The following is a 14,889-nucleotide window of genomic DNA, read 5'->3' as shown; positions in this document are numbered from 1 at the left end:
GGGATATCTCTGCAAGTGTGGGCATTAGTGTTGCTACATTACAATTAACTGTGTACAGTTACCCACCAGTACAATGGGTTTTACCTAAACCAATGTAGAGATACCCAGAGATTGAACATGGAATAGCTGTTGTACAACAAACTAATATTAAGCTGTTATAAACCAGCTGCTTTTCATTACACAGTTAAAGGAATTGAACCCTTCCTTAGCAAATATTCCCAATTTGTGTTATAATTAATTGTAGTATTATTTGTTTGAGATGTTTGAGATGCCGTAACTTTTTTCAGCACCCTCAATAACCCTGCTGACCAGATGGATGTAATTGGTGTGGGTGGAATTGACTTTGAAGACAACATGGCTCGATTCTCTTCCAGAGGAATGACCACTTGGGTAAGCCACAGAGTCACTTGCATGTAACACAGTGCTGTTGATTAGTGGGAATCATGTAGTGTCAGAAAATGGTTCCTTGTAACATTAACCTAAGTGAATTCTCAAAACTGAAGAGAAAGTGTAGAGTCTGCCTATAATTTAACTAAACTACAACAGCCTTCTTTCAGTACTTTGACTTGTGCATACAAGTGGTGGAATTCCTACCGATTATGTGAGAGTTTCACAAATAAGACTAATGGAATAAAAGGGACGTAGCAACATTGACTGAGTAATAGGAATCGAATAATGGTCAATGGAAGACTTGTGCTATGCTTGTGCAGCTACAACACTGGCATCTACCCGGCAAGTGGAATATTACCCAGGTATGTCCTGGACACAACAAACAGGACAAATCTAACCCGGCCAATTACCACCCCAGTCTACACTCTTATCAGTAAAATGATAGTACGGTTGATGACCCCTTCCATCAAGCAGCATTTGCGTAGCAATAATCTGCTCACTGACAACACTGTTTGGGTTTTGCTAGGGTCACGCCTAACCTCATTACAGCCTTGGTTCAAACATGGAAAAAAGAGCTAAATTCCAGAGGTGAGAGTGACTGCCCTTGACATCAAAGCAGCATTTGACTGAGTATGGCATCAAGGAGCTCTAGCAAAACTGGAGTCAAGGGAATCAGGAGGAAAAGCCTCAATTGGTTGGAGTCATACCTGGCAGAATGGAAGGTGGTTGTAGGTCAATCATCTCTGTCCCAGGACACCATTGCAGGAGATCCTTAGGGTAGTGTCTTAGGCCCAACCATAACCTTCAGCTGCTTCATCAATGACCTTCCATCACAAGGTCAGAAGTGGGTATTTTCTCTGATATCATAATATTCGGCACTGTTCCCGACTCCTCAGAAACTGAAGCAGTCCATGTCCAAATGCAGCAAGACCTGGACAATATCCTGGCTGATAAATGGCAAGTAACATGTGGCCACAAGTGCCAGGTAATGAGTCTCCAACAAGAGAGAATCTAACCATTGCCCCTTGGCATTCAGTGGCTTTACCATCTCTGAATCCCCCACTATCACTATCCTACTGGTTATCATGTAGTAGAAACTGAACTGGATGAGCCATATAAATACTGTGGCTACAGCTACATGAGCAGGGCAAAGGCTGGTAAAGCCTGTCCACCATCTGCGAGGCACAAGTCAGGATATGATGAAACGCTCTCCATTTGCCACTTAAGTTGTACACCATCCAGAATAAAAGCAACCCATTTGATTGGCATTTCATCCACAACCTTCAACATTTACTCCCTCCAGCACTGCACATTGGCAGCAGTGTGTACCATCTACACATTGCACTACAGCAACTCAAAAAGGCTCCTTTTGCAGCACCTTCCAAACCCGAGATCTCTGTCACTTCGAATGACAAAAGGCAACGTAGTGCAGCATTACCTGATCTAACCCTGACATAAAGTGCACTTGTGTTAAAAATTTTCTTGTAACCAAGTGTAGAGCTCGATGGTGGTTTAAACATTTAACCCTCAATCTTTTGATACTGCCACTGTGAAAGTTCTCATGCATGGCCATTTACATGAAACATTAACTTTGTTTCCTTCTACAGATACTGCCAGACCTATTGGGTTTTTCCAAAATGTTCTGTGATTATCACTGTTAACTGATCCAATCATTTGAGCACTTATCTTCACCTTTTTAAAATTGCAGCCCACAGATTTTAGAAAAAATATATTTTTATTGAACTTTCTTCACTTTTTACAAATCACAACCACAGTAATGCATGCATTAATAATAAAACTATAGGCTTCCGGGTGCGGCGATGACCAGCTGAGTCGTACGTTTCGGCAGCTCCCTGTGAAACGGACTTTTGGGCTCTTGATAGGAGCCCCAACGGCAATTTTAACGGCTAAAAACACCGTGCGGTAAACCAGGAGGGTGTCCCCCCTGGACACGGATGGAAAAAGGAGAGGAAAGTGGCCGGATTGCAGCGGATCCTTTGGAACAACGGCAAGGAAGGCAAGCAAAAACCAAGATGGCGTCGGAAGGTGGCAGTTTCATATGGGGCCCTGAACAACAAGAGTTCTTGAAATGCTGCGTGGAGGAGATAAAAAAGGAAATGAAGAAAGAGTTGTTGGCCCCGATACTACAGGCGATCGAAGGGCTAAAGGAGGAACAAAAGACCCAGGAGCAGGAGCTCCGGGTCGTGAAGGCGAAAGCAGCCGAGAATGAGAACGATATACAGGGCCTGGTGGTGAAGTCGGAGATACAGGAGGCACACCAGAAACGATGTGTGGAGAGGTTGAAGGCACTGGAAAACAACGCAAGGAGGAACAACCTGAGGATTCTTGGCCTTCCTGAAGGTGTGGAGGGGGCGGACGTCGGGGCATATGTGAGCACGATGCTGCATTCGTTAATGGGAGCGGAGGCCCCGACGGGTCCGTTGGAGGTGGAGGGAGCGTACCGAGTTATGGTGCGAGGATCGAGAGCAGGAGAAACTCCCAGAGCCATAGTGGTGAGATTCCTCCGTTTTAAGGATAGAGAAATGGTCCTTAGATGGGCGAAGAAAACTCGGTGCAGTAAATGGGAGAACGCGGTGATCCGCGTTTATCAAGACTGGAGTGCGGAGGTGGCGAGAAGGAGGGCGAGCTTTAATCGGGCCAAGGCGGTACTTCACAAAAGGAAGATAAAATTTGGAATGCTGCAACCGGCAAGACTGTGGGTCACATATCAAGGGAGGCACCACTACTTTGAGACGGCGGATGAAGCGTGGACTTTTATTGTAGAAGAAAAACTGGAATGAGTGGATTATGAAAAAGAACGTTTGGACAAAGTGGTGGGGCGAATGGGGGGGGCGAAGAGGGGTTTTATGTTCTAATCCTGCGGTATGGTAACTTTTCTTTCTCCCACAGGTGGTGATGGGGGGAGGTGGGGAGGGAGAGGAGATGGGGCGTTGGCCATGGGAGGCGGGGCCGAGGGAGAGGCGCGGGCTTGGTTCCCGCGCTATGATAATTATGGCGGGAATAGAGAAGCAGGAAGGAGGGGGCGCCGCACGGGGCGAGCCGTGATCACGGGGGGAAGCCGAGGTCAGCCAGAGTTTGCTGACTTCTGGGAGCAACATGGGGGGAGTAATTACGCTAGCGGGGGGTCTAGCGGGGGGGGGGGGGAGGGGGGAATTACTGGGTTGCTGCTGCTGGGGAAAGGGGGGAGTGGGTACGGGAGAGGATGGGCGGGGGGGCACCGCCTGGGGGAGATACAGCTGCGTGGGAACTGGGTGAGAAGCTGGAAAAAGATGATGGCTAACCGGCAAGTGGGGGGGGTGGGAAGCCCCCCAACTCGGCTGATCACGTGGAACGTGAGAGGGCTCAACGGGCCGATAAAGAGGGCACGAGTACTCGCACACCTTAAGAAACTTAAAGCAGATGTGGTTATGTTACAGGAAACGCACCTGAAACTGATAGACCAGGTTAGGCTGCGTAAAGGATGGGTGGGCAGGTGTTCCATTCGGGGCTGGATGCGAAAAACAGGGGGGTGGCTATATTAGTGGTGAAGCGGGTAATGTTCGAGGCAAAGACTATAGTGGTGGATAACGGGGGCAGATACGTGATGGTGAGTGGCAAATTACAGGGAGAGATGGTGGTTTTGGTAAACGTGTATGCTCCGAACTGGGATGATGCCAACTTTATGAGGCGAATGCTAGGACGCATCCCGGACCTTGAGACGGGAAAGCTGATAATGGGGGGAGACTTTAACACGGTGTTGGAACCAAGGCTGGATAGGTCGAAGTCCAGGACTGGTAGGAGGCCGGCAGCAGCCAAGGTGCTTAAGGATTTTATGGAGCAGATGGGAGGTGTGGACCCGTGGAGATTCAGTAGACCTAGGAGTAAGGAGTTCTCGTTTTTCTCCTATGTCCATAAAGTCTATTCGCGCATAGACTTTTTTGTGTTGGGTAGGGCATTGATCCCGAAGGTGAGGGGAACGGAATATACGGCTATAGCCATTTCGGATCATGCTCCACACTGGGTAGACTTGGAGATAGGGGAGGAAACAGGAGGGCGCCCACCCTGGAGAATGGACATGGGACTAATGGCGGATGAGGGGGTGTGCCTAAGGGTGAGGGGATGTATTGAAAAGTACTTGGAACTCAATGACAATGGGGAGGTTCAGGTGGGAGTGGTCTGGGAGGCGTTGAAGGCGGTGGTTAGGGGGGAGCTGATATCAATAAGGGCACATAAAGGGAAGCAGGAGAGTAAGGAACGGGAGTGGTTGCTGCAAGAACTTTTGAGGGTGGACAGACAATATGCGGAAGCACCGGAGGAGGGACTGTACAGGGAAAGGCAAAGGCTGCATGTGGAATTTGACTTGCTGACTACAGGCACTGCAGAGGCACAATGGAGGAAGGCGCAGGGTGTACAGTATGAATATGGGGAGAAGGCGAGCAGATTGCTGGCACACCAATTGAGGAAAAGGGGAGCAGCGAGGGAAATAGGGGGAGTGAGGGATGAGGAAGGAGAGATGGAGCGGGGGGCGGAGAGAGTGAATGAAGTGTTCAAGACATTTTATAAAAAATTGTATGAAGCTCAACCCCCGGATGGGAGGGAGAGAATGATGGATTTTTTGGATCGGCTGGAAATTCCCAAGGTGGAAGAGCAGGAAAGGGTGGGACTGGGAGCACAGATCACGGTAGAAGAAGTGGTGAAAGGAATTAGGAACATGCAGACGGGAAAGGCCCCGGGACCGGACGGATTCCCAGTTGAATTTTACAGAAAGTATTTGGACTTGCTCGCCCCGGTACTGACGAGGACCTTTAACGAGGCAAAGGAAAGGGGACAACTGCCCCCGACTATGTCTGAAGCAACGATATCGCTTCTCTTAAAGAAGGAAAAGGATCCGCTACAATGCGGGTCCTACAGACCAATTTCCCTCCTGAATGTGGATGCCAAGGTCCTGGCCAAGGTAATGGCAATGAGAATAGAGGAATGTGTCCCGGGGGTGGTTCACGAGGACCAAACTGGGTTTGTGAAGGGGAGACAGCTGAACACGAATATACGGAGGCTGTTAGGGGTAATGATGATGGCCCCACCAGAGGGTGAAACGGAGATAGTAGTGGCGATGGATGCCGAGAAAGCATTTGATAGAGTGGAATGGGATTATCTGTGGGAGGTGTTGAGGAGATTTGGTTTTGGAGAGGGGTATGTTAGATGGGTGCAGCTGTTGTATAGGGCCCCAGTGGCGAGTGTGGTCACGAATGGACGGGGATCGGCATATTTTCGGCTCCATAGAGGGACAAGGCAGGGATGTCCTCTGTCCCCATTACTGTTTGCACTGGCGATTGAGCCCCTGGCGATAGCGCTGAGAGGTTCCAAGAGATGGAGGGGAATACTTAGGGGAGGAGAAGAACACCGGGTATCTTTATATGCGGATGATCTGCTACTATATGTGGCGGATCCGGCGGAGGGGATGCCAGAAATAATGCGGATACTTGGGGAGTTTGGGGATTTTTCAGGGTATAAATTGAACATGGGGAAGAGTGAGCTGTTTGTGGTGCATCCAGGGGAGCAGAGTAGAGAAATAGAAGACCTACCGTTGAGGAAGGTAACAAGAGACTTTCGTTACCTGGGGATCCAGATAGCTAAGAATTGGGGCACATTGCACAGGCTAAATTTAACGCGGTTGGTGGAACAGATGGAGGAAGATTTCAAGAGATGGGATATGGTAGCACTGTCAATGGCAGGGAGGGTGCAGGCGGTTAAGATGGTGGTCCTCCCGAGATTCCTCTTTGTGTTTCAGTGCCTCCCGGTGGTGATCACGAAGGCTTTTTTTAAAAGGATAGAAAAGAGCATCATGGGTTTTGTTTGGACCGGGAAGACTCCGAGAGTGAGGAAGGGATTCTTACAGCGTAGTAGGGATAGGGGGGGGCTGGCATTACCGAGCCTAAGTGAGTATTATTGGGCCGCTAATATTTCAATGGTGAGTAAGTGGATGGGAGAGGAGGAGGGAGCGGCGTGGAAGAGATTAGAGAGGGGCGTCCTGTAGGGGGACCAGCCTGCAGGCTATGGTGACAGCCCCATTGCCGTTCTCACCGAGGAACTACACCACGAGCCCGTGGTGGTAGCTACACTGAAGATTTGGGGACAGTGGAGACGACATAGGGGAAAGACCGGAGCATTGGGGGGGGTCCCCGATAAGAAACAACCATAGGTTTGCCCCGGGGGGAATGGATGGGGGGATATGGAATGTGGCAAAGAGCAGGAATAACGCAACTGAAAGATCTATTTGTGGACGGGAAGTTCGCAAGTCTGGGAGCGCTGACCGAGAAATCTGGGTTGCCCCAAGGGAATGCATTCAGGTACATGCAATTGAGGGCTTTTGCGAGGCAACAGGTGAGGGAATTCCCGCAGCTCCCGACACAAGAGGTGCAGGACAGAGTCATCTCAAAGAAATGGGTGGGGGATGGTAAGGTGTCGGATATATATAGGGAAATGAGGGACGAAGGGGAGACTATGGTGGACGAACTAAAAGGGGAAATGGGAAGAAGAGCTAGGGAGGAGATCGAGGAGGGGGCTGTGGGCAGATGCCCTAAACAGGGTAAACTCGTCGTCCTCGTGCGCCAGGCTAAGCCTGATTCAGTTTAAGGTATTACACAGGGCACATATGACTGGGAACACGGCTCAGTAAATTTTTTGGGGTGGAGGATAGGTGTGCGAGGTGCTCGAGAAGCCCAGCGAATCATACCCATATGTTTTGGTCATGCCCGGCACTACAGGGGTTTTGGGTGGGGGTGACAAAGGCGCTTTCAAAAGTAGTAGGAGTCCGGGTCGAACCAAGCTGGGGGTTGGCTATATTTGGGGTTGCACAAGAGCCGGGAGTGCAGGAGGCGAGAGAGGCCGATGTTTTGGCCTTTGCGTCCCTAGTAGCCCGGCGCAGGATATTGCTAATGTGGAAAGAAGCCAAGCCCCCGGGGGTGGAGACCTGGATAAATGATATGGCGGGGTTCATAAAGCTAGAGCGGATTAAGTTCGTCCTAAGGGGGGTCGGCTCAAGGGTTCACCAGGCGGTGGCAACCGTTCGTCGAATATCTTGCGGAAAGATAGATGGGGGAAAAAAAGAAAGCAAGCAGCAGCAGCCCAGGACTTGGGGGGGGGGGGGGGGGGGGGCGGGGGGGGAGGGATGGGGGTGGGGTGGGTGGGGGGGGTATTAGCTGTGACAAGGCAGTTGCCAATTAGGGCTAGTTTCATTTTTGTTATTTAAGATTTATTTATTTGTTGTTTTTTGTTTATATAAAAAAGGTCATTATTATCTGTATTGTTATAATGTTGTGTAAAGGATGCACAATGTACTGTGTTGGTTGACCAAAAATTTTCAATAAAATATTTATTAAAAAAAAAATAATAAAACTATACCCCAAACCCCCCCCCCACCCCCCCCCCCCCCCCCACCCCCCCAACTAACAGCACTTAGATCCTTAAAGTGTAATATGACAGCCGCCATCTATTATAGAACCCATTGATCGGCTCCTTCACAGTGAACTTGACCTCCTCGAGGTACAAAAACTCCATCAAATCACCTAGCCATGCAGCAGCACTAGGTGGTGTCGCCTGCCTCCAACTCAGCAGAATCCACCGTCGAGCTAGCAATGAGGTGAATGCCAAAGGGTCTGCTCCCATCCCCGTCCTCAATTCTTGTTGTCGAGGCAGCACGGTGGTGCAGTGGTTAGCATTGCTGCCTCATGGCACTGAGGACCCGGGTTCGGTCCCGACACTGGGTCACTGTCCGTGTGGAGTTTGCACATTCTCCCTGTGTCGGCATGGGTATCACCCCCACAACACCAAGATGTGCAGGATGGGTGGATTGGACATGTTAAATTGCCCCTTAATTGGGGGGGAAAAAAGAATTGGGTACTCTAAATTTATATTTAAATAATTACTCCGGTGATCTGACACCCCAAATACAGCTACTAACAGACAGGGCTCTAAATCAACACTCACGATTGCCGATATGATGCTGAAAAAAGATCCCCAAAAACCCACCAACTTGGGACAGGACAGAACAGGTGCGTGTGGTGAGCAGACCCTCTTGAGCGCCGCTCACACCTATCCTCGACCCCTTCAAAAGAAATCCGACTCATTCTGCACCTAATGAGGTGTGCCCTGGACACCACCTTGAACTGAATCAGAAGCAACTTCGCGCAGGATGACTTGACATTCACCCTACAGAGGGACTCACTTCACATCACCTCCTCCAAAATGGGTCCCAGCTCCTCCTCCTCCCGCCTGGCCTTCACTTCCACTGAAACCTGCTCTTTCCCCATGATCTTCCCATATATCCCGGATGTGCTGCCCTCTTCCGACCCTGCATAAGAGAGTACCCTCTCCAGCAAGGTAAACTCCGGTGCCTACGGGAATGTCGGAAATGGCCACTGAACAAAGTCCCGCACCTGAAAATACCTGATTGCATCCGCCTTCCTCACCCTACTTTCTACTTCAACTCCTCCAAGCTGGCTAACCACCCCTCCAGAAACAAGTCCCTCACCCTCTCAAACTCCCCCGCCCCGCCCCTAATGCAGCATTCAATTTCATCAATTCAAATAAATGGTCCCTACAGATACGGACCACCTTGACACTGCCCTCAACTTAAAATGCTGACAGAGTTGCCACCATATTTTTAATGTGGAGACGACCACGTGGTTCGAAGAAGGTTTTGCTGGAGCAAACGGCAGATACGCCAGCACCTTCAAGTCTGACCCTTTGCATGAATCCCAACTCCATTTGCTTCCAAATAACTTCCTGACCCCCAAACCAACCCAACACTTTTTTTCCCGGATTGGCCGCCCAATAATACATCAAATTCTGCAATGCCAACCCCCCTACCTGCCTCTCCCTCTGTAGGGCCCACCTCCGAATCCAGGAGTTCTCCCCTCCCATATGAAAGCCCGTTATGAGGGCAGCACGGTGGTGCTGTGGATAGCCCTGCTGCCTCATGGCGCCAAGGTCCCAGTTTCGATCTTGGCTCTGGGTCACTGTCCATATGGAGTTTACACATTCTCTCCGTGTTTGCGGGGGTTTCGTCCCCACAACCCAAAGATGTGCAAGATAGGCGGATTGGCTTCGCGAAATTGCCACTTAATTGTAAAAAAAAATGGAACCCGTTATGATACACTCCATCTCCCAACAGTAGAAAAATTGGGAGGTATTGAAAAAAAAAAACAATCGCAGCAAGATATTCATCTTAATAGATCGAACCCGGCCCGCCAGTGACAATGGAAGGCTGTCCCATCTCAGTAAACCCGTCCTGACACTACTTGCCAGGCTAGTATACTTCAATTTGCGAAACTGCGCCCAATCCCTGGCCACGTGGACCTCCAAGTAGCAAAAACTAGTCCCAGCCAGACTGAACGGCAGCCCCAGCAACCCAACTCCTCCCTTCGAAGGACTAACCACAAAATACTCGCTCTTCCCAACATTTAATTTATGCCCCGAAAGAGAGGCAAACCTCTTCAATATCCCCATTATATAGAATAGAACATTACAGCGCAGTACAGGCCGTTCGGCCCTCTATGTTGCACCGACCTGTGAAACCAATCTAAAGCCCATCTACACTATTCCATCATCATCCATATGTTTAGCCAATGACCATTTAAATACCCTTAATGTTGGTGAGTCCACTACTGTTGCAGGCAGGGCATTCCATGCCCTTACTATTATCTGAGTAAAGAACCTACCTCTGACATCTGTCCTATATCTATCTCCCCTCAATTTAAAGCTATGTCCCCTCGTGCGAGCCATCACCATCCGAGGAAAAAGGCTCTCACTGTCCACCCTATCTAATCCTCTGATCAACTTGTATGCCTCTATTAAGTCACCTCTTAACCTTCTCTCTAACGAAAACAGCCTCAAGGCCCTCAGCCTTTCCTCATAAGATCTTCCCTCCATACCATCAACATCCTGGTAAATCTCCTCTGCACCCTTTCCAATGTTTCCACATCCTTCCTATAATGCGGCGACCAGAACTGCATGCAATACTCCAAATGCGGCCGCACCAGAGTTTTGTACAGCTGCAACATGCCCTCATGGCTCCGAAACTCAATCCCTCTACCAATAAAAGCTAACACACCGTACACATTAACAACCCTATCAACCTGGGTGGCAACGTTCAGGGATCTATGTACATGGACACCGAGATCTCTGCTCATCCAGACTACCAAGAATCTTCCCATTAGCCCAGTACTCTGTCTTCCTGTTACTCCTTCCAAAATGAATCACCTCACACTTTTCTGCATTAAACTCCATTTGCCACTTCTCAGCCCAGCTCTGCAGCATGTCTATGTCCCTCTGTAACCTGCAACATCCTTCCGCACTGTCCACAACTCCACCGACTTTAGTGTCATCCGCAAATTTACTCACCCTTCCTTCTACGCCCTCGTCCAGGTCATTTATAAAAATAACGAACAGCAGTGGCCCCAAAACAGATCCTTGTGGTACACCACTAGTAACTGAACTCCAGGCTGAACATTTCCCATCAACCACCACCCTCTGTCGTCTTACAGCTAGCCAATTTCTGATCCAAACCGCTAAATCACCCTCAATAACATGCCTTTGCAGTAGCCTACCGTGGGGAACCTTATCAAATGCTTTACTGAAATCCATATACACCACTTCAACTGATTTACCCTTGTCCATCTGTTTGGTCACCTTCTCAAAGAACTCAATAAGGTTTGTGAGGCACGACCCACCCTTCACAAAACCGTGTTGACTATCCCTAATCAAATTATTCCTTTCTAGATGATTATAAATCCTATCTCTTCTAATCCTTTCCAAGACTTTGCCCACAACAGAATTAAGGCTCACTGGTCGATAGTTACCGGGGTTGTCTCTACTCCCCTTCTTGAACAAGTGGACATTTGCTATCCTCCAGTCTTCTGGCACTATTCCTGTAGACCATGACGACATAAAGATCAAAGCCAAAGGCTCTGCAATCTCCTCCCTAGCTTCCCAGAGAATCCTAGGATAAATCCCATCCGGCCCAGGGGACTTGGCTATTTTCACACTTTCCAGAATTGCTAACACCTCCTTATGAACCTCAATCCCGTCTAGTCTAGTAGCCTGTATCTCCGTATTCTCCTTGACAACATTGTCTTTTTCCTGTGTGAATACTGACGAAAAATATTCATTTAGCGCCTCTCCTATCTCCTCGGACTCCACGCACAACTTCCCACTACTGTCCTTGACTGGCCCTACTCTTACCCTAGTCATTCTTTTATTCCTGACAAACCTCTAGAAAGCTTTAGGGTTTTCCTTGATTCTGCCTGCCAAGGACTTCTCATGTCCCCTCCTGGCTCTTCTTAGCTCTCTCTTTAGGTCCTTCCTGGCTAACTTGTAACTCTCAAGCGCCCTAACTGAACCTTCACATCTCATCTTTACATAAGCCGCCTCCTTCCTCTTGGCAAGTGATTCAACTACTTCAGTAAACCACGGTTCCCTCGCTCGACCACTTCCTCCCTGCCTGACAGGTACATACTTATCAAGGACACGCAGTAGCTGTTCCTTGAACAAGCTCCACATTTCATTTGTGCCCATCCCTTGCAGTTTCCTTCCCCATCCTATGCATCCTAAGTCTTGCCTAATCGCATCATAATTGCCTTTTCCCCCAGCTCTAACTCTTGCCCTGCGGTATATACCTATCCCTTTCCATCGCTAAAGTAAATGTAACCGAATTGTGGTCACTATCACCAAAGTGCTCACCTACCTCCAAATCGAACACCTGTCCTGGTTCATTACCCAGTACCAAATCCAATGTGGCCTCCCCTCTTGTTGGCCTATCTACTTACTGTGTCAGGAAACCCTCCTGCACACATTGGACAAAAACTGACTCATCTAAAGTACTCCAACTATAGTGTTTCCAGTCAATATTTGGAAAGTTAAAGTCCCCCCATAACAACTACCCTGTTACTTTCGCTCCGATCCAGAATCATCTTTGCAATCCTTTCCTCTACATCTCTGGAACTTTTAGGAGGCCTATGGAAAACTCCCAACAGGATGACCTCTCCTTTCCTGTTTCTAACCTCAGCCCATACTACCTCAGTAGACGAGTCCTCAGCAAACGTCCTTTCTAAATCGCTGGCTTTGAAAGCAGACCAAGGCAGGCCAGCAGCACTGTTCGATTCCCGTAACAGCCTCCCCGAACAGGCGCCGGAATGTGGCGACTAGGGGCTTTTCACAGTAACTTCATTTGAAGCCTACTTGTGACAAGCGATTTTCATTTCATTTCATACTGTCCTTGACTAACAATACCACTCCTCCCCCTCTTTTACCACCTTCCCTGAGCTTACTGAAACATCTAAACCCCGCAACCTGCAACAACCATTCCTGTCCCTGCTCTCTACATGTCTCCGAAATGGCCACAACATCGAAGTCCCAGGTACCAACCCATGCTGCAAGTTCACCCACCTTATTCCGGATGCTCCTGGCGTTGAAGTAGGCACACTTCAAACCACCTTCCTGCCTGCCGGTACACTCCTGCGACCTTGAAACCTTACTCATGACCTCACTACTCTCAACCTTCTGTACACTGGAGCTACAATTCAGGTTCCCATCGCCCTGCTGAATTAGTTTAAACCCTCCCGAAGAGCATTAACAAATTTCCTCCCCAGGATATTGGTACCCCTCTGGGTCAGATGTCGACCATCCCGTTTGTAGAGGTCCCACCTACCCCAGAATAAGCCCCAATTATCCAGGTATCTGAATCCCTCCCTCCTGCACCATCCCTGTAGCCACGTGTTCAACTGTTCTCTCTCCCTATTCCTCGTTTCGCTAGCACGTGGCACAGGTAACAACCCAGAGATAATAACTCTGTTCGTTCTAGATCTAAGATTCCACCCTAGCTCCCTGAATACTTGCCTTACATCCCCATCCTTTTTCCTACCTATGTCGTTGGTGCCTATGTGGACCACGACTTGGGGCTGCTCCCCCTCTCTTAAGAATCCCGAAAACACGATGCGTGACATCACGGACCCTGGCCCCTGGGAGACAACACACCAACCGCGAGTCTCTCTCGATCCCACATATCTTCCATTGCTGGTCCTGGATCCCTTATGTATTGCAAAAGGTCATCTGCCTATAGGGGCACCGTATGCTCTATTCCACCCCTCACAATCCCTCTCCATTTCTGAGGCCCTCCAGGCAATTGCCAATGGTTCGATCGCCAGTGCAAACAAAAGAGGGGACATAGGACATCCCTTCCTTATCCCCCTGTACAGCCTAAGCGACCCTGAACTCATGATGGCAGTTCGCACGCTAGCCGCTGGCACTTCACATAACATCTGAACCCACAACACAATCTCAAGACCGTACCAAACTTATGCAGAACCGCGAACAGGTAACTCCATTCAACCTTATTGAATGGCTTTTGGGCGTTTTGACGCTATTATCTCCGGTTCCGGCCCCAACTCTGGTGTAAGAACCACAAATAACCGTCTCATGAGACCATTTTCTGCCCTTCACAAAGCCCGCCTGATCTTCCCCCGCTGCCTCCGGGAGGCAGAGCTCCAACTAAGACTTTAGCCAAAAGTTTTGCATCCAAATTGAGCAGAGAAATTGGGTGATACGACCCACACTCTGTGGGGTCCTTGTCCTTCAGAAGGAAAGAGATGGATCCCTGCCCCAATGTCTCCGTGAGCGAACCCCATGCCAATGAATCATTAAACATCCCCAACCCCAATGGTAACTGCACAATCTCCCTAGCAGCCTCTTGTTACCTTAACTGATGAGCGAACAGGTGGCATTAAACTCCTTTTGGATGTCTTGAGAATATACAGTATATAAAACAAGGTTATTTCTGGCTGAGAATGGTATCTGGCATTTTCAGCTTTGGATTGTTGTACTGTATCCATATTCTACAATCAACTGATACAAGCAGAGCGCACAAATGATTAACAAATGATTTATCGCCCATCCATCAAGCTAGAATCTAGACTTTTGAAAGCGACGTTTAACGTTAACTAATCAATATATCCAAATTTTGCTTGATTCAACACGCTGACCCTTGGCTATTCTATTTGGCTTCTAAATGCAAGCTAAATAGTAATCCGTACATTGGTAATGCAGTGAAAGGTAATCCAAATGGCCACCTGTACCTAATGGTGCTTATTGCGCAATATTGGCCAATTGCTAAAGTTAATTTGTATTCAAAACTCAGCACATTTGTAACTCCAGAACCTGGGCTCCAGCCAGTTGAATGCTTGTTTCTTTTTTTTGTTTCTAGGAGCTTCCTGGTGGTTATGGAAGAATGAAACCCGATATTGTGACTTATGGTTCTGGTGTCCGAGGTTCTGGTATGCAGGGTGGTTGCCGCTCACTTTCTGGAACTAGTGTGGCATCACCTGTAGTGGCGGGTGCAGTCACTCTGCTTGCAAGGCAAGTAAATCTGAGAGCAAGTGAAATCTATTGGATATTATGCAGTGAAAGTGCACCTGGATCATTGGATATACCACTGTATGGATCTTT

At 48.7% G+C, this 14,889-nt stretch overlaps 1 protein-coding gene across 2 annotated transcripts in view; it reads left to right on the top strand.

Moving 5' to 3' along the window:
* mbtps1 (membrane-bound transcription factor peptidase, site 1) overlaps window positions 1-14,889 on the top strand; it is a 166,202-nt gene that overhangs the window by 58,722 nt on the left and 92,591 nt on the right. For both annotated transcript variants that reach the window (XM_072518450.1, XM_072518449.1), the window contains exons 9-10: window positions 288-390; window positions 14,648-14,799. In XM_072518450.1, coding sequence (XP_072374551.1) covers window positions 288-390; window positions 14,648-14,799 — 255 coding nt within the window. The remainder of the gene's footprint in view (window positions 1-287; window positions 391-14,647; window positions 14,800-14,889) is intronic.

Source organism: Scyliorhinus torazame, chromosome 10, assembly GCF_047496885.1.
Source record: "Scyliorhinus torazame isolate Kashiwa2021f chromosome 10, sScyTor2.1, whole genome shotgun sequence".
Taxonomy (NCBI): domain Eukaryota; kingdom Metazoa; phylum Chordata; class Chondrichthyes; order Carcharhiniformes; family Scyliorhinidae; genus Scyliorhinus; species Scyliorhinus torazame.
The sequence above is the reverse complement of the archived record's forward strand: the minus strand, read 5'-3'. Positions and strand labels throughout refer to the sequence as shown.